This window comes from Myotis myotis, unplaced genomic scaffold (assembly GCF_014108235.1).
Source record: "Myotis myotis isolate mMyoMyo1 unplaced genomic scaffold, mMyoMyo1.p scaffold_m19_p_48, whole genome shotgun sequence".
NCBI classification, from domain to species: Eukaryota; Metazoa; Chordata; class Mammalia; order Chiroptera; family Vespertilionidae; genus Myotis; species Myotis myotis.
In genome coordinates, this window is record NW_023416355.1 from 917,295 (window position 1) to 934,949 (window position 17,655).

Sequence of the window (17,655 nt, forward strand, 5' to 3'; positions counted from 1 at the left end):
CACTGAATTGGATAGAAGGGGGACTTCCCTACTGGCCCAAAGAGCACATCAGAGGGACAGGGTCACCTTCCCAGGACAGGAAGTAACAGGCCCCTCCTACGCTCCTGGGGAGAAACACTCTCTCACGCCCCCCCCCCCCCCCCATAAATCCCTTCTAGGCAGCCAAGAGGGGACAGGCAGGATGTGGGACCGGCAGTTCTTACACTCTCCCTGCGTTCCTCAGCCAAGGATCTCAACTCCTAACTGGGACTATACTGGGATGAAGGGGGGTGAGGGGAGAGAGCCCTGGTCATGTGATTCCTGCTCACCTCCCAGAGGCTGTGGTGGGGGAGGAATGCTCTCAGGCCATTCAGAATAGACGTGTGGGGACAGGCGACAGAAAACGTTCTTCACCTCGATAACGGAGTCCCACACCCCTTCAAACCCACAGAAGCCCTCACCCCACAGAGCTGCCTCTTCCCACAAATGACAGGCCTTGGAACACACAAGGGGGCTGTGCCCCCATCTATAGGCCCCACCCCCAAGGGATTGCTCAACATCTGGGCCCTGTCTAGACAGATGTTTGGGCCTCTGCAGGAACATGAACAGCTGGTGTTCATTCACCTGGTCCCAGCCTCTCCTCTAGAAAAGGACTCTCGGCGAGGTACAGAGCCAGGGAGGGGGAGGGGAGGGTAAGCGAGGGAGGCTTGTCCCTTTGCAGGGCTGGGACTTGCTCAGCTCAGGACAAAAGATGGTGGCATTGTGGGGGTTGGGGGGGCACTGCTAATGACCTGGAGGTGGCAGAGACACAGCCAAGGAGCGGGGGAGCTGCAAGGTCAGGCCCCGAGAGTGTGCTCCAGCCTGCGGCACGGCCCCCTGGGCGCCCGGGCCCCACGCACCTTCCACACAATGCTGCACCTCCTCCAGGTTCCGCAGGGTGATGCGCATGAGGCTGGAGTTGAGCATCAGCTCGTTCTTGTGGGCGGGCCACAGGTACGGGGGCGCAGGGTTCACAAAGAAGATCCTCGTGTCCCCCGCGGACACCTGGTTGTCACAGATGAGGGGGTCTCCAAAGCCGCCAATCACCACCTTGTTGCCGCCGTCCATCAGGCTCTCCTGAGTCACCACGTCTTTGCCCTTCAAGTACCGCCAGACCCGAACCTGGGGGGCGGGGGGGCGGAATGGGGGGCAGGTATCAGTGATCCATTCCCACTGGGAAGAGGAGGCCACAGAGGCCAGAGGCAAACTGCAGACGGGGGCGCCTGGGCCTTTTCCTCCAGGAAACAGCTCCCAACCCCCAGGTCCAACCGACCCCGATTCCAATGGTGTCCATGTGGGCTCAGGCCGGATATGGGAAGGGGACCCGCCTGGCCTGGGCTGCCTGCCTTCCCTGCCTTCCTCTCCCTGTCTGCCCCCCACTACTCGGGCCTCCCTGGATGGAGCCAGGAGACACCAACATGGACGACAGACTTTCAGGGCGACAAGCTCTGCGCTCAGGGCTCTGGGCCAGCTGCATTCTTTGCAGCCCTGTGGGTGGGCTAAGACACCCCCTCCCAGGAGATAAAAGACCCCTCCTCCTGCCAGGCTCCGGCGGTGAGCGCAGTAAAAGCAGCCTGAGAACCACAGAATCAAGTTTGGGCAGCGCAAGGCAGCCCCACCCTCCCTGCTCGGCTCTGGGGGCCCTGAGGGCACCTTCTCAGACTGTGCCCTGGGATGCCCACAGTCCACAGGGATGGGGAGTGGGGGCGGCAGGAGGGTCGCAGGAGATGCAGGCTGAACAACAGGCTGCCCTCAAAGGAACAGGTCCCCCGACAGGAGCCCAGCTCCCTGAGAAAGGCCTCTTTCTTCAGGAGCTCTGGGGGGTTGGGGTGCTGGAATGGGGGATGAAAGACAGTGGTGGCCAGTTCACCTGCCTACGTCCCCCCTGCTGGGAGCCCCGGGTCTGCAGCACCTGCAGGGACCCCACCACCCTCCAGTGGTCTGGGTGCGCCTGGCCCAGCCCTCTCCCTCGGACCTCCAGACCCACAGTAGGCTCAGAAGGACAAAACCAGCAGGGGAGGGCGGGCAGCTTTCATCGCCTCCCCCCACCCCAGCCACACCCAGGAGCGGCAGGGAGGAAGTCGGGAAAATCCTGCAGGGACTTGGCAAAGTGCCCCGAGGTGGAGAGGAGGGGGCCCAGCGGGGGAGCCAGCAGTAGCCCTCACAGGCCAAGCCAAAAGGAGCTGCCGCCCGTTCCCATCTCCTAGCGAGAGGAATGATCCGATTGCTGGTCGGGGAGGGAGTTTTAGGGGCCAGAAGTGGGGGAGGGGCCGGGGTGCCCTGAGCACACCCTAGGAACGGACCGTGGTTGAAAACCCACCATCCTGCCCCGGGGCTGCCGGGTCCCGCTGCGGGAGAGCGCCCGCAAGCCCCCCTCGCGAGGCCGGGGAAATGCGGTTCCTCCAGGAGCGGATGGGGGCACCTGCCCCTGCCCGGCCACCCCCACGCACACTGGAGCGCAGCAACGGCCCCGCCCCCTCCCAGCGCCTGCCCCCACACCCGGCACGGCAGCACCCCCACCAGGGCCCCGGGACTGGGAGATGAGATGGGACACCCCCCTCTCCGACCACCCCCTCCGGCCCTGATAAAGGCCTGGGGGGCAGCACTGACCCGGCGGAACCCCCACCTCCGCCCCGCAGAGAGCGCCATCTCCCCGGCCCCTCTCCCTCTCCGCGGGCAGGTGGGAGGGGTGTGGGGGCCACGCTCTCCCTCGGGGGGCGACGGAGTCGTTTCCCAGACGTGGCTTCGGGAGGAGGGGCGGCCGTGACCGGGCCCCGGGCCTGGGCGCCGCTCGGCGGGGCTGCGGTGGAACTTTCCCTGCGGCGCTCGCGAGTTTTCCGGGACCCGGCGCCCCACAGGGGGCTCGGCGGTCGCCAAGGAAGCGGGCGCGGGCGCTGCGGGGCGTCTGGGGCCGGTTCCCACGGCCGGGCGGGGTCCCCGCGGGCGGCCAGGCATCGCGAGGGGAGGGCCTCGGGCTCGGGGTCGCGGGAAGAGCCCCCCAGGCCGGGCTCCAGGGGGATCCGGGGGGCTCAGGGCCCGGGGTCCGGGGGCCCACCTTGCACGAGTACGTGAGCTGCACCGGGTCCACATTGAGGATCTCCTCCACGGTGCCCGTGAGCACCACGTTCGCCTCCTCCTCCCGCCGCTCCAGCGCGCGCTCCGGGCACGTCCCGTCGACGCCGGGCAGGGGGCACGCGGCCACCACCAGGAGCAGCAGCAGCGGCGGCAGCGGGGTCGGGCCGGACGGCCGCGGGCTGGCCATGGCGGGCCGAGGGCGGCGGAAGGGCCGGAGCGAGCGCGCGGGCCGGGCCGCGCCGGGGACCGGACTGGACAGGACGGGACGCAGCTCGCTGGAGGCGGTGGGAGCGCGGGCGGCCCGGGGGCGGGGCGGGGGCGGGACCGGAGAGCACCGCCCCCGGCCGTCCCCGCCCCCTTACCGCCGCCGCCGCGCCGCCCCTGCCCGCCCGGCGCTCCGCGACCCGCGCCGGCCCCGCGAACAAAGCGCCGGGAGAGCGGCGCCGGCGGAGGCTGGGCGGGGAGAAGGGGCGGCTGGGCCGGGCCGAGGCGGGCGGCGGGCGGAGGGCGGCCCGGACGGGGGGCGGGCGGCCGGGGCTGTGTGCTGCGCGGCCCCCACGGACGGCCCCCAGCGGACGGACGCCCCTCCCCCGGCGCGCGCCCCGCCCCGGGCACTGCGGCTGGAGCCGGGTTAATGCATAATCGGGAGGCGACGTGACGGGACTTCCAAGGGGCTCCAGGCCACGCGGGGCCGGAGCGGCGGGGGCTCCCCGGCCGCGGGAAGGGGCTCCCAGACGCCGGGGCCCCGCCGCCGCTGGAGCCCCTGCAGAACAGGGAACCTGGGGGAACCCCGGCCCCAAGCAGACCCCGGACGGAAGCTCGGTAGGGCCGGGACCCCCGCGGGTCCGGGAGGGGCGGCCGCTCCACAGGCCACGCCCCCCGCGGCCGAGGGCCAATGCGTTCCGGGCGCTGCGCCGATTGGTCAAAACTGAGCGCAGACCCGCCCACCTCCCGTTCCTGGGTCAGTTCGGGCCTCACTGCAGGGCGGAGGGCGCCCCCTGCCGTCCAGCGGTGGCAATTGCAGGCCGCTGGTGGCGGGGAGACGGGGGCGGGGGGAAGGTCAGCCACGCCCCCTCCCAGCGCCCACAATCGCGCTGCTCCCGCCAGGCTGAGTGCAGGGACGCACTGCGATCCAGCGCGCCCAGACTGGAGCCGGGCCTGGCTGACGACCGAGGGGGAGCGGGAAGAGGCCCCTTCCGTTCCTCCAGGGCTGGACCCGAGGTGCCCCCTCACACTCCAACCACAGAGCTCAGGGCCAGGAGCTAGGCAGGGCTGGCTATGCAGAGGCCCCTCTGAAGGGCGCTCCTTCTCCAGGCCCTGGGGGGGGGGCTCAGGAAAGGGGGGTGGCATCAAGGTGGGCGCTTACGCTTGCTGCCTTGCAGTGAAGAGGTGAGAGTGGGGCCCAGGAAATGAGGCTGGAACGTGGAGAGCCCCCCACAGGCACACCTGTGTGTCCACACTCCCGTCCTAGGCAAGGCAGACCTGAGGTGGCTCCCCAGCCCCAGCCCAAACACGGACTCCCACAGACCAGAAAGGGGGCTCTGGGTCTCCAGCCAAATAAATCCTCCCGAAGAGTCTGAAAGCTGAGGTCTGAGTGTCCCCAGAATCTCGGACTTTCGCCCAGAGAGGTGTCTGTTCTGTCACCCCCATCTTTCCTGCATCCCAGGCTGTCTCAGCCTGGCTCCTGTGGGCTCGTTTGGGAACTGGGATAGGAGGCGCATCGGGTGTGGAAGCACTCGCAGCCTGTGCCAGGCGGTGCTCCCCAAAGCTCTTCCACGGGAGCCCCCCTCAGGCGCCCTTCCCTCGGCCACAGCCTCTCCTTTAAGTGAAACTCCGAAGGCACAGCCTCCACTCAGCAGGTCACCGGTGGTGACAGTGAGTGTTCAGGCCCTGTCCACACCCCTCCCAGACCAACGCACACTGGACGGAGTGGGCTAGTGGGCCCCGGAAGACAGAGAGGCCCAGAGCCCCACCTCCCAGCTGACCCAGGCAGGCCCAGGGACTCCCTCCCTCACCGCTTCCAGGGGCGCTGATCCCACTGGAGACATCGCCGTGTGGCCTTTGGAGCCTGACCTGGCCTCCCCCGCTCAGTGCTGTCTGCTGACCCGGACGTTGGGTGGGGCCAGTTGTGCAGGGCCTGGCCGTGTCAACCTGGGCCAGGGATGGACTCCAGCGAGGCCTCTATTTCTTTCTCTAGAAGTTAATTTCCCAAACGTGTGGGAACGCACCTTCAGTCTCCTCTCTGGGGAGGGGGTGGGGTGGGGGGAGATGTTGTTACTAGTTTGATCCTACTTAGCTGTGGGTTGTGACCACCCAGGGACCCTGGGTCCGCTTGCCTTCCTCCTCCTCCTCCACCTCTCCCCCAGGTTCATCAGCAGAGGTGAGAGTGCCAGGGCAAGGGCGAGGGAAGACGCAGAGGCAGCCAGTTAGCTTTGCATCAACGTTTATTATGGGCCCCCTTGTCCAGGGACTCGCCGGTGGTGGTTCTTAGCGCTGCCCTCCCGGCCCCTCCTCGCCCCCCCGAAGGCGCAGATTCATCTGCAAGGTGCAGTGGGGCGTGAGGTCGTACTCCCCCAGCTGCTTCTCGTCATCCAGGGGCTGCCCCTGGAAACTCAGCCAGAACTGGTCGACGTTCGTGCTCTCGCGGTTAGCCACCTGCTCCTTGAGTCGGGCCACCTTCTGCGTCAGCTGGACCTCGTAGGCTCTGGTGTGGCCCCTGTCGTTCCTCACCAGGATGCTCAGGGGCCTGTCGCAGCTCTGCACCACCAGCACGACCTCGCTGCCCGAGCGCAGGCCCTGGTGGGCCAGGGGAACCCCGTCCTGCAGCACTTCATTGCTCCCCTGGACCAGCAGGCGCTGCTGGAAGGCAGGCACTTGGATCTTCTGGGTGATCAGCTGCTTCAGTTCCGACAGCAGCATGGAGTCCCTCATGGGCACCTGGAACTCCTTGCTCAACATCTTCACCTTCAGGTACCCGCCCTGTGGGCATCAGCAGAGCTCAGAGACCCCGGCACCACTACACGCATGACCTTGGTCGCAGGGCAAGCTCCTAGGGCCCTGGACCCTGCTCCCCCTCTGTGTCCTCTCCATCCACCAGGAGAGACCTCCAGTGCAGGAGACAGAAGCACAAGGGGGCATTTCTAGAGGAACGGCCAGCCTCCCATGACCATCTACTTGGTCTCCCTTCATTAGCTAAGATGTCCCCCAAGGGACCTCAGAAGCAGCCACTGGGAAGAACCCACCTTCCAAGACCCAGACCCTGGTGTCAGCAGGAGCCCTGGTGTCAGACTTAGGAACCTGGGAGCTCTAGCAGCTCCGCTTGCCTGGCACACAGGGAGGGAGAGGGTAATGGACTGGTGCCCAGCCCACCTGTCCAGCCTGTCACCCGCCTCACCATGGCTGTGGGCTCTGATGCCAGGTCCTCCACAGGTCGTGAGACGACGATGACGATGAGTGCGCTGTCTCAGCTCCAGCTCCCTCTCCCGCAGGCCCTGGCGGCTCACCCCTTTTCTGAGCCTGAGCCTCACACGTCAGGGGGCGTGTCAGAGCAGCCTCAGCAGCCGGTTCAGCTTCAGTTTCAGTTTCCGTTTCCCAAAGGCTCGCCTGGGAGCCAGTGGCAGGAACGAAGCAGAAGGAAAACAATCAGGGATCCTCGGGGGACTTGCCACCCACTTGCGAGGGGAGGCCCAGGGTGGACACCAGGCTCCCTCCCCAGGGTGTGCATTCCACCCCCAACGGCCTGCACTTCAACAAGTGCCCGAATAGCATGACGTGACAATGGGAAAGTTTCACTTTCCATTTACCAACGTGCGAAAGTAACAAACTTAGACAATCCTGTTACGGTTCATTCGGAAATAACATAAAGTAGTGACAACCAAAGTACCCAGGGATGGTCACCAATATTTGTTCAGATTTTTCTTTTTAATGAAAGAGACGTATCTTATTTTCTACAAAAATGAACTCGTGGACATTATTGAGAAAGTGAAGAGGCTACCCACAACAATGGGAGAGAATGTTTACAAATCATATGTCAGATAAGGGGCTAGTATCCATAATATAAAAAGCAATGTTACAACTCAACAACAAAAATATTACTCAATTAAAAATTGGTCAAAGGACTTGAACAGGCATGTCTCCATAGAAAATAGATAAATGGGCACAGCCTCATGAAAATATGCTCAGTATCATTGGGCACTAGGGAAATGCTAGTTAAAGCCACAACGAGATATGTCACACCCACTAGCATGACTATAAATAATAATAATCTATAATAATAAAAGCATAACATGCTAATTAGACCAGACGACCTTCCAGGTGAAGCCAGGGCTGCAAGGGAAGCCTGGGTCCCGGGTGCCAGAGGGAAGCCAGTGCCGGCAGCCGGGGGAAGGAAGGCCTATTCTTGCACGAATTTTGTGCACTGGGCTACTAGTAATTAATAGAACAAGTGTTAACAAGGATGTAGAGAAACTGGAACTTTCATACGTTGCTGATGAGAATGTGAAACGGCGCAGCTGCTATGGAGAACAGACATTCCTCCAAAAGTTAAACAGCCCTGGCTGGTGTCCCAGTCGGTCAGAGCGGCATCGTGTGCCCCGAAGGGTCTGGTTCAACTCCCAGATGGGGCACATACCCAGGTTTTGGGTTCGATCCTGGGTCAGGGTGAGTACTGGAGGCAACCAATCCATGTTCCTTTTTTTCTCTCTCTCCCCCTTTTGCTCTCCATTTCTCTCTTTTGAATCAATGAAAAATGTACCCTCTGGTGAGGGTTAACAACAGCAAAAAGTCAAAGAGTGGCAAAAACAAAATGTTTTGAATATGAATCTTTAAATATGTTTTTTATTAATTTTTAGAGAGAGAGGAAGGGAGAGGGATAGATAAACAGAAACATTATATGATGAGAGAGGAACATCATTGATCGGCTGCCTCTCACACACACCCCTACTGGGGATCAAGCTTGCAACCTGACCAAAATCAACTAGCAGTGATGGCGAACCTTTTGAGCTCGGCGTGTCAGCGTTTTGAAAAACCCTAACTTAACTCCGGCGCCGTGTCACATACAGAAATTTTTTGATATTTGCAACCATGGTAAAACAAAGACTTATATTTTTGATATTTATTTTATATATTTAAATGTCATTTAACAAAGAAAAATCAACCAAGAAAATGAGTTCGCGTGTCACCTCTGACCCACGTGTCATAGGTTCGCCATCACTGAACTAATGACTTGGTTCCTGGGACGACGGTCAACCACTGAGCCACACCATCTGGGCTGAATATAAACCTTGACCATTCCTCCCCTCCATCCCCCAAAACTCTGATAAGGCACGAAAATTGTTAACACACACACAAAAATGATTTTTAAAAACTTTTTAAAAATTATTTTAAGTTATATCTCGACCTATTCCTTGCATAAATAATATTGGAGATTATATATATATATATATATATATATATATACACACACACACATATATGTATATATATATATACCACAAAGAGGAAAAACAAAAACAAACAAAAAAGAAAACCACAAACATTTTTTGAAACAATAAAAAGAATACACAGAAAGTTAAAACGCCCCAACCTCCCCCATGACCATTCTTAAACATGCTTCATATGTCTGCCGATTTCTTTCTCTTTTTTTCTTTATTGATGACGGTATTACATATGTGTCCTTATCGCCCCATTGCCCCCCCTCCCTCCACTCATGCCCTGCTGATTTCTTGATACGTGACATACGGGTACTTTTAGTTCCTTTGTCCCATGTGACCAAATGTCTTCTGCTTTCAACAGGAGGACCTGAAAACCACAGAGGCCAACCGACAGAACCTGTGAAGTACATGTTTCAAACAACCACAAACCCGTGGCTTCAAACAACAGAAATGTATGCCCTCGCAGTGCTGCAGACCAGAGGTCTGAAATCAGGGGGACTGAGGGACCATGATTAAAAATAGTCTGACTTTGTGTGGTTTACAGAAGACAAGAATCATCTGAAATATAAAGACACAGGAAATTTAAAAGGGGATGGAAGAGACCTGTCATACAAATATTAACTAAAAGGACACAGATGTGGCATAGCCGGCAGGGCTCAGGGGTTGAGTGTCAACCTACGAACCAGGAGGTCACCATTCGGGTCAGTCAGGGCACATGGCTGGGTTGCAAACTCGATCCCCAGTGTGGGATGTGCAGGAGGCAGCCGATCAGTGATTCTCTCTCATCATTGATGTTTCTCTCTCTCTCCCTCTCCCTTCCTCTCTGCAATCAGTAAAAGTACATTTAAAAAAATATTAGGTTGCACCTAACAACATGGACACAAAATAGTTAAGTTCTGGTCCCAAACCTTAATATTCTATTTATGAAATCACAACAGCCTCATAAAGGGGCCTTTGGTTAATATTGGGGCTTATTTATAAACGAACTTAAACTTCCTTAAACCTTTAAAACAGCATATGTAACTTAATATTCTTGACTACAGGCCCGGTACATGAATTCGTGCACGGGTGGAGTCCCTCGGCCTGGATCAGGCTGGGGGGCGAGGGCGAGGGCGGGGACCGCGGGAGGTTGGCTGTGGGAGCGCACTGACCACCAGGGGCAGCTCCTGCATTGGGCGTCTGCCTCCTGGTGGTCAGTGCGCCTCATAGCGACTGGTTGACCGGTCATTCAGTTGCTTAGGCTTTTATATATGTAGATTGTATTTTGAAGCCCTTCACATATATAACAACAGCAGTGACCAAACACCTTCCCAAGCACCTCTCAGTCCTCACCACTCACCCCTGCACACTTGGCCCAGGGCACCATCTCCTCTCGCCTGGGCTACTGCAGGTACAGCCGAGCGGTCCTGCTTCCATCCCTCTCCCCATGGTCCCCAGAGTGGTAAGCCGGCCACACACAGGGACACTGGCCATTCTGGCTCCTTCTCATCTCCTTTCCTCTGGAACCTGGCTCGCTCTTGCCCCAGTTCCTGGCACTGCCTGTTCCTCTTTCCGGAATGTCCCCTGCACCTCACCCCACCCCCCAAGATATAGGTGGCTCACTTCCTGCATCTCCTTCAAGTCACAGGCCTGAGGAGACTCTGGTGGGAGGCATCCCTCCCTCTCTGGAAAGGGGTCCCGGCAGCACCTCCCTGCCTCAGTCCCCCCCCCCCCCAACCCCCGTCCCGTTCTCTTGCCTGCCTCCTGGGCAGTAACAGCTGTTGCTGACATGTGTCCAGTTCTATGTTCTGGGAGCTTCCAAAGTAGGATCTCAGTCATCTTCCCAATGACCCGGGACAAAGAGAAAGATAAGCTATTGCACAGGCGAGGAAACAGGGACGGGGTGAGTCCAGCTGACAACTCAGGGAAAGAAAGGTCAAGAACAGGGCTCCCAGGCCAGTCTTTCCCATCTGAGCTGTCTGCCTGTCTGGTCTCTGTGGGCTGCTGGGGTGGTCCAGAACCCCCCAGACTGGTCCCAGCGCCCCCCCCCCCCAGGAAGTGCGGGTCCCCAGCTTCTCCCCAAGAGCCTCTAGAAGGAGGAGAAGGTCCAGGTGGCCCCTGGGGCGGGGAGTGGGGGCTGCAGGTCTGGGAGACCTCCTGGCCGGCAGGACTAGTCCGAGCAGGCACTGGACCCATCAGCGCTCCCAGGAGGTTCTGGGTGGGTCTGTCTGTCACCCAAGTCTTCCCAGCACCCCCTGCCCAGCTCCACTGGCTCCTCTGGGGCAGTAGAAGGAGGGGGTGGGGGCAGCTGGGCCTGTGGCCAATCTGGAGGCCCGCACCCCGTGTAGGCACGTGTGTGTGCAAGGAGGATCTGAGCGCCAGAAGCCGCCTCGGCACCTTCCCCGTCCCTCTGATTCCGGGTGCGCCCCTTGCAGCCTCGCTTGCCGCCTACTTCCCTGAAGACCCCCGGACCACACATCCGCTCCCACAGCAACCCCTGCCCCCCAAGTCCGTCTGTCCCTTACAGCGGAGCAGTGATTCTGTTCATCCGCCTGCCTCCCACCGGTTAGAAGTCCCAAGGCCAGGCCGGCTGGTGGGCCTTGGAAAACATGGGCAACAGGCCGGTGACCCCAGGACACAATAGCGCTCCTGCGACACAATTCAAAATGAAAACCACGTCAAACACGAAATTAAGCCTCGCCCCGTCCTGGCCGGTGGATAGAGCGTCGGCCTGCAGACTGAAGGGTCCGGGGTTCAATTCCGATCATGCCCTGGGTTGCGGGCTTGATCCCAGGTGTGGAACCTGCAGGAGGCAGCCGATCCATGATTCTCTCTCATCGTTGATATTTCTGTCTCTCTCTTCCTCTCGGAAATCAATATTTTTTAAAAAGAAAATAAGCATAGCCGTTTCCCCACTTTGTCTCTTTAAAATAAACAAAACCGCAGCTGTTGTCCCCCCACGTTGCTGGGGCTGACCCTGACGTCCTGAAACCCAGATGTGACGTCACCAGCCCCATGAGTCACCCCATTGGCTCATGTCATCACCTACCTTCACCTTGAGACAATCATCTCTGATTATCTGGTGACCTCGCCAGCCTCACCTGGGACAGGTTTACAGTCTGATGACGTCATCCTGACTGGTGACGTCACTACCTGCCCGCGGCTCCACCCTCACTGGTCCTGTGCCGTCATTTAATGGTGCTGTAAAGCCACCCTGACTGCTATGACCTTGGCCTGCGCTCTCTCCTGCCCAGTGGCTGGGTCCCACGCCCACGTGTCACGGGTCCTTCGTGGGCGCTGCAGGCGGCGGCGTCCCGGGGCTGAGACGCGGCAGGGCGATGCCGGCTGTGCGGAGGCTCCAGGCCCGGCGGGACTCGGACGGCGGAGAAGGAAGGGTCTGCTGGTCGAGGTTCGCCCGCCCCGCGGACTCGGTTCCCCTCGAGAATTCCCCTTTCGGACGTCCCGCTCGGGGGAAGGTGGGCTCGCGACTCCGCCCGGGCCCGCAGCCGGGCGCCCAGGGGGCCTCCTGCTGGGGCGCCGCTCGCAGCGGCAGCACGGCGGTTTCCCGCCCGGTCCCCGAGGGGCCGGAGGCGGGCGCGGGACGGGGCCCAGCTCCCCTTTGTCCCCCGCGGGTCGGCGGGCCGGGAGCGGACGCGTGACTGACAGTGGCCGCGGGCGGCCGGCGGGGCGGGGCGGCCGCTCATTGGCTGGCGCGAGTGTGGGAAAGAACGCGGCGCGGGGTTCACACAGCCGCGGGGGCGCCGCTTTAAACCGCGGGAAACGGCCGCGCGCCGGGAGCCTGCGGGACCCGGACCCGCACTCGCGCGCCGGGCTCACCATGCCCGCGGACGCGCCGGGGAAGCCGCGAACCTCGCCGCGGGCAGCCGCGCCCGCCAGCGCCAGCCGAACCCCAAACCGACTCCGGAGTGCGGCCGCGCACCGGAAGGTGGGACCGGGTCGGGCCCGGGCGGGAGGCGCAGGGGGGGACGGACGGACCCGGGACTCAGCCACGGCCCACGGCCCGACCTGCAGTCCTCCAAGCCGGTCATGGAGAAGCGGCGCCGAGCGCGGATCAACGAGAGCCTCGCTCAGCTCAAGACGCTCCTCCTGGACGCGCTCAGGAAAGAGGTAAGTCGGGGCGGGGCGCGATCGAGGGGCCGAGGCGCGGAGCCGGAGTCGGGGGGCCCTGCTGGCTGCAGCCGCCCACACCGGCCCCGCCCCCAGAGCGCCCGCCACTCGAAGCTGGAGAAGGCGGACATCCTGGAGATGACGGTGAGGCACCTGCGGAGCCTGCGGCGCGGGCCAGCGGCAGGTGAGACGCGGCGGCGAGAGGGAGGGGGAGGGGGCGGCGCGCGGGACCCCCACGGCGCTCCCACCACCTGTCCCCGCTGCCTCCAGCCGCGCTCGGCGCCGACCCCGCCGTCCTGAGCAAGTACCGCGCCGGCTTCAGCGAGTGCCTGGCCGAGGTGCACCGCTTCCTGGCCGCCCGCGAGGACATCCCGGCCGACGTGCGCTCCCGCCTGGTCGGCCACCTGGCGGCCTGCCTGGGCCAGCTGGGTCCCCCGAGCCGCTCGGCGCCCCCGGCCCCCGCTACGGTGGGTCCCACGCCCGAGGTCTCCGTGGGCCGCCAGCCGCTGCCGGGTTTCGACGGCCCCTTACCCCGGCTGCGCCCCGAAACGGCCTGCGCCCCGCCGCTCCTCCGGGGCCTGACCGGAGCGCCCCCCGCCGCCCCCTCGGCGGGGCTGCCGGGCCGCGGTGCGCCCTGGAGGCCGTGGCTGCGGTGAGGCCGCCCCGTTCAGAGCCGCGGCCTTTGCTGAGACTGTAACGGGCATATTCATTTCCAGCGGCTGCAGCGAGAGTTTTGTGTTTTTCTGTCTCTTCTGGGAACGATCTAGCCTGGTAGCACGTGCGGCGGCTCCGTGCGGGCCCCGCCCCCTCCCCGGGCCCCGCCCTCCTGACAGGTGCGCCCCCGCTGGGGTCCGCCGGCGGTGCGTTTGCCCGCACAGGTTGTGCGGGAGCCAGCGCTCCACCTCGAAGTGGGAGGGGGTGTGAGGCCTGCGGGAGGCTCGGTCAGGAGGCGGCAGCCACCGCGTTTTCCAGAATGCACCCCAGTGTTGGGAAGCGCCAGTCCAGCGTCACTGGGCAATGTTTTTAAGGCGCCTGGTCCACCTCCTGCTTTGTTCTCACGTTTACCGTCTGCCCCCTCCTCCGTGAACCGTGCCCTAGGCCAGTCTCCCCAGGACTGGGGACCAGCAGGAGAGGGCATCAGTGTGCCCGGGCAGGGAGCTGGAGTGAGGCTGGCACAAGCACTTAGCCCGGGGCTCAGGGGGTGCGCTCCCACCCGAGTCCCGTCCTGCTGCGTGCCTGGCCTTCCCTGGGAGGCCCCCTCCTCCCCCCAGTGAGAAAGGACTGGAGGTTCATCCTGCCTGAGCTTCCCTCCTGAGAACCTGCGGGTGTCAGCGCTGCAAGACAAGGCTGCGACGCCAGGCGGCGATGGACACGGGGCCAGGAGTCTGCGGGGGGCCTGCGCTCCAGGTGCAAGGAGGGGGTGGTCCCAGGTGCACAGCCGAGACTGGAAGCGCTGGAGGCGGAGCAAGATTCATTTCCCAACCGAAGTTCAGACGGTTGCCTGCCTGCCCGCCGCCTGCCGGCCAGGGCCCATCCAGGAGGAGGAGGGTGAGTCACTGCCGGAGGCTGGCCTGCCTCCTTCGAGGCTGCCCCGTCTGTGCCTCCTGGCCCGTCCTCCCTGCTCTCTGGCCGCCTCGCGCATATGTCCCTGAGCGCCAGGGTCTGGGCCAGTGGCTTAGGATGGTGGCAGCGGTGTGGACACACACGCTCAGTGGGCCCGGGAGGCCCTCCTGAGCAGGAGGGTCGAAGAGGGTCTGTACTGGGGGAGGGGAGCTCAGGGAGGGGAAGGCCTGGGGGATGGGGTGTGCAGCCCAGTGGGTAGGGGAAGAGTCAGGGCCTGCTCAGAGCTGAGCCCCACACTTGGAACCGCTCAGTCCACACTGACCTGATCGATTGATTTGCATGAAAGCTGGAGCCGGGAGGTTTGGGGCGGGTCGTCATGTAGTTCGGTTAGGGAGGTCTGAGAAGCAGAGTGAGCTGAGGGGCCCCACGGTGAGGGCCTGGGCAGAGGGCAGCACCAAGGGGCTGTCCCAGGCCCTCCTCAGGCTGTCCCTGTCCGGCAGCTGAGGGCAGCTGGCTCTCTGGAACACCCATCAGCTATTTTTATCTTGGCTTTTGTCTTGCAGACACTTCCTGCTAAGTAGTGATGAAACACCTTCTCAGGCCTGGCATGTGGAGGGGCAGGGAGGGGCCAGACTTCCTGGGGGGGGGGGGGTATGTGATCTTAGTCACTTCCCTTCATGGCAGGCAGTCCTTCCAGCTAGTTCCTGCAAGGGCCATGGGTCAATAAATGTTTGCTGAGTGAATGTGCATTGTCAGCCTATCCGCCTGCTCTGGGTGTTGGAGCCTGTCGGTCCCTTTGCCTGTGTCTGTCTGCCTGTAGGGCCAGGGCCTGGGGACCAGACAATGACAGCAAATCATCGGTATGAGCTCAGGAGAAATAATCAGCCCGGGAAATTTGCCATGGGGGACGGGCTGGGGCAGCCCCCACTGTGGTGCCCGATTCTCTCCAGGCACCAGCAACCTCCTCTCCTCTGTGGCACACTTGCTCCCTGCAAGCTGGGCTGGGCTGTCCATCGCTGCTCCCTGGAGCCCTGGGGGTACACCCCTCCTGGGATGCACCCTTGTTGGGCAAAGACTCGGCCCTGGGCTTGCAGTCTCCCCAAGGCCCCCGTGGCCCCTCCTGGTATTCAGATCCCGCAGGCATGACGGGCTGTCTCTTCAAGATTAGGTGGCAAGTGCTGCCTGCTCTGTCTGTCTGACAATGTTTACTCCGGGGAGACCAGCTGTGCTTTGCTGTGAAGAAGGCACCCCTAGTGGCCTTGAGACCTGTGGTCACCGCCATGACAGTCAGCTTAGTAGCAGGTCCTCCGGCACCGTCCGGCCCTCAGACAAGCCCCAGTTGCAGCGACAGTCAGGGCTGGAAGCTTGAAGCTCTGTGCTTGGCCCACATCACCCCCTGACTTCACAGTAAGAGAGGTGCAGATACCTGAGCAGCAATAGCTTCCCACCTCCAACCCTCCCATCCTTACCCTGGGGGTGGGGCTCCCCCAGCATCCTTCCTTGCCTTGTCCCAGCACAGTGAGGGGAAGGGCCAAGCAGCCCCAAGTGTGGGGAGGCCCACTGTCTTCTCCAGGCTCCCATGCCCACCCCCCAACTTCTGTGCTGGCCACAGTCTGAGCCAAAAATCCCTGCCCAGGGCCTGGATGGCTCCAGCCTGAGCACCCCCAACTCCTAACCCCCTTACTGTCCTTCAAGGCCCCAGGCACTTCAGCACCCTGGATGTGGGCTCTCCTTGGCAACCCAGGTCAGGGAAGTGTTACACAGGCCTTGGCCAGGCTGTTCTATGGGGACCAGGAGCAAATCTTCATGATCTTGGGTGTCATCCCGGGCACCGAGAGGTTGCTGATTCAATTCCCTGTCAGGGCACATGTCTGGGTTGTGGGCTGGATCCCAAGTAGGGGGCATGCAGGAGGCAGCTGATCAATGTTGTGCTCTCATATTGATGTTTTTCTCTTCTCCCTTTCTCTGTAGAAATCAATAAATTATCCTTAAAATATATATTCAAAGTGGACTTCATAAAATTAAAGTGCTTTGTACTTCAAAGGACATTAGCAAACAAGCAAAAAGACAGAATGGGTGACAATATTTGCAAAACATATTGACAAGGGACTTGTCTTTAGAATCCTATCTAATAAAGAGGGAATATGCTAATTGACTGCCACGCCCTCAAAGATGGCAGCGCCTCCAGCCACAAGATGGCGGTGCCCAGTCACCTCAGCCCCACTGGGGCACCTGCCTCCAGAGTCCCCCAGTCCCCTCAGCCCCCCAGCCACCCAGGGCCGCCCGAGGCTCAGGTAACCAGGGCCAGCCAAGGCTTGTGCTGCCAGCAGTGGCAGCAGCAGAGGTGTGATGGGGGATTCGCCTTTCCCTGATCGCTGGGTCGCCTCCTGCCCCTGAGGGCTTCTGGACTGTGAGAGGGGGCAGGCCAGGCTGAGGGACCCCCACCTGTAGTGCATGATTTTCATGCACCGGGCCTCTAGTATATAAATAACTCTCAACTCAATAATAAAAAAGATAAAAAAATCCAACTTAAAAAACGCGAAGAATCTGAATAGACATTTCTCCAAAGATATGTAATTAGCCAATAAGCACATGAAAAGGTGCTCAGCATCATTAGCCATCAGGGAAATTTAAATCAAAACCACAATGAGATGCCACTTCACACACTAAGATCACTGTCATTAAAGAGACAGTAATAAGCGTTATGAGCTTGTGGAGAAATTGAAACATTTATATATTTTTGGTAAGAATGTAAAATGGGCCTGACCAGCGTGGCTCAGTGGTTGAGCATCAACTATGAACCAGGAGGTCATGGTTTGATTCCTGGTCCAGGCATATGCCTGGGTTGTGGACTTGGTCCCCAGTGTGGGGTGTGCAGGAGACAGCCAATCGATGATTCTCTCTCATCAATGATGTTTCTCTCCCTCTCACTTCCTTTCTGAAATCAATTTTAAAAATATATATATTTTTAAAAGTAAAATGGTGCAGTCACTTTATTTTTTAAAATAAATCTTTTTGTTGAAAATATTACATATGTTCCCCCCCACACTCACCTCCTCCAGCCCGCCCCCACCCCACCCCACCCCAGGCTTTCACCACCCTATTGTCTGTCCATGGGTTAGGTGCAGCCACTTTAGAAAAAGTCTGGAAGTTCCTCAAAAGATTAACTGTAGGGTTACCATGTGCCTCAGCAATTCCATTCCTGGGCCTGGACCCACAAGAAATGAAAACAAATGTCCACCAAAAAGTGTGTGCAGTACTATTCATAATAGCCAAGAAGTTGAAATAATCCAAATGTCTGTCAACTGACGAACTGAATGGATAAATAAGTGTGTATAGCCATGCAAATGAATGTTATTTGGCAATAAAAAGGTATGAAGTACTGAAACATGCTACATACAACATGGATGAACCTCGAGAATACTATGCTCAGTGAAAGAAACAGTCACGAAAGACCACA

At 60.3% G+C, this 17,655-nt stretch overlaps 3 protein-coding genes across 19 annotated transcripts in view; 1 reads left to right on the forward strand and 2 right to left on the reverse strand.

Moving 5' to 3' along the window:
* The window catches only part of AGRN (agrin), a 31,935-nt gene extending 28,563 nt beyond the window's left edge, over positions 1-3,372 (reverse strand). For 6 of the 11 annotated variants that reach the window (XM_036307475.1, XM_036307471.1, XM_036307473.1 and 3 more), the window contains exons 1-2: positions 3,074-3,370; positions 879-1,140 (exon numbers count right to left, since the gene is read on the reverse strand). In XM_036307475.1, coding sequence (XP_036163368.1) covers positions 879-1,140; positions 3,074-3,280 — 469 coding nt within the window. In that variant the 5' untranslated portion in view covers positions 3,281-3,370. Of the gene's footprint in view, positions 1-878; positions 1,141-3,073 lie in introns of all 11 variants that reach the window. The other 5 variants (XM_036307480.1, XM_036307478.1, XM_036307472.1 and 2 more) reach the window with 3 other exon arrangements.
* Positions 3,373-5,519: 2,147 nt separating this feature from the next.
* Positions 5,520-11,692, reverse strand: ISG15 (ISG15 ubiquitin like modifier). 2 transcript variants are annotated; one of them, XM_036307560.1, is made up of 3 exons: positions 11,554-11,692; positions 6,488-6,696; positions 5,520-6,072 (listed from the first exon to the last, which is right to left on the reverse strand). In XM_036307560.1, the coding sequence occupies exons 2-3, from the start codon at positions 6,488-6,490 to the stop codon at positions 5,581-5,583; spliced, it is 495 nt and encodes a 164-aa protein (XP_036163453.1). In that variant the 5' UTR covers positions 6,491-6,696; positions 11,554-11,692; the 3' UTR covers positions 5,520-5,580. The 2 variants fall into 2 exon arrangements, with proteins under 2 accessions (XP_036163453.1, XP_036163454.1); XM_036307561.1 differs by lacking the exon at positions 11,554-11,692 and having other exon boundaries at positions 6,488-7,333.
* A 5-nt stretch (positions 11,693-11,697) lies between these two features.
* Positions 11,698-16,390, forward strand: HES4 (hes family bHLH transcription factor 4). Of its 6 annotated transcripts, XM_036307558.1 has the most exons (5): positions 11,705-11,913; positions 12,255-12,450; positions 12,537-12,632; positions 12,729-12,816; positions 12,903-16,389. In XM_036307558.1, exons 1-5 carry the CDS (start codon positions 11,843-11,845, stop codon positions 13,286-13,288), a joined length of 837 nt encoding a protein of 278 aa, XP_036163451.1. In that variant the 5' UTR covers positions 11,705-11,842; the 3' UTR covers positions 13,289-16,389. The 6 variants fall into 6 exon arrangements, 5 of the variants coding, with proteins under 5 accessions (XP_036163452.1, XP_036163447.1, XP_036163450.1 ...); XR_004967297.1 differs by having other exon boundaries at positions 11,698-11,913; positions 12,255-12,816; positions 12,903-14,180; positions 14,759-16,390; XM_036307559.1 differs by lacking the exon at positions 12,255-12,450 and having other exon boundaries at positions 11,698-11,913; positions 12,903-16,390.
* Positions 16,391-17,655: the final 1,265 nt, after the last annotated feature.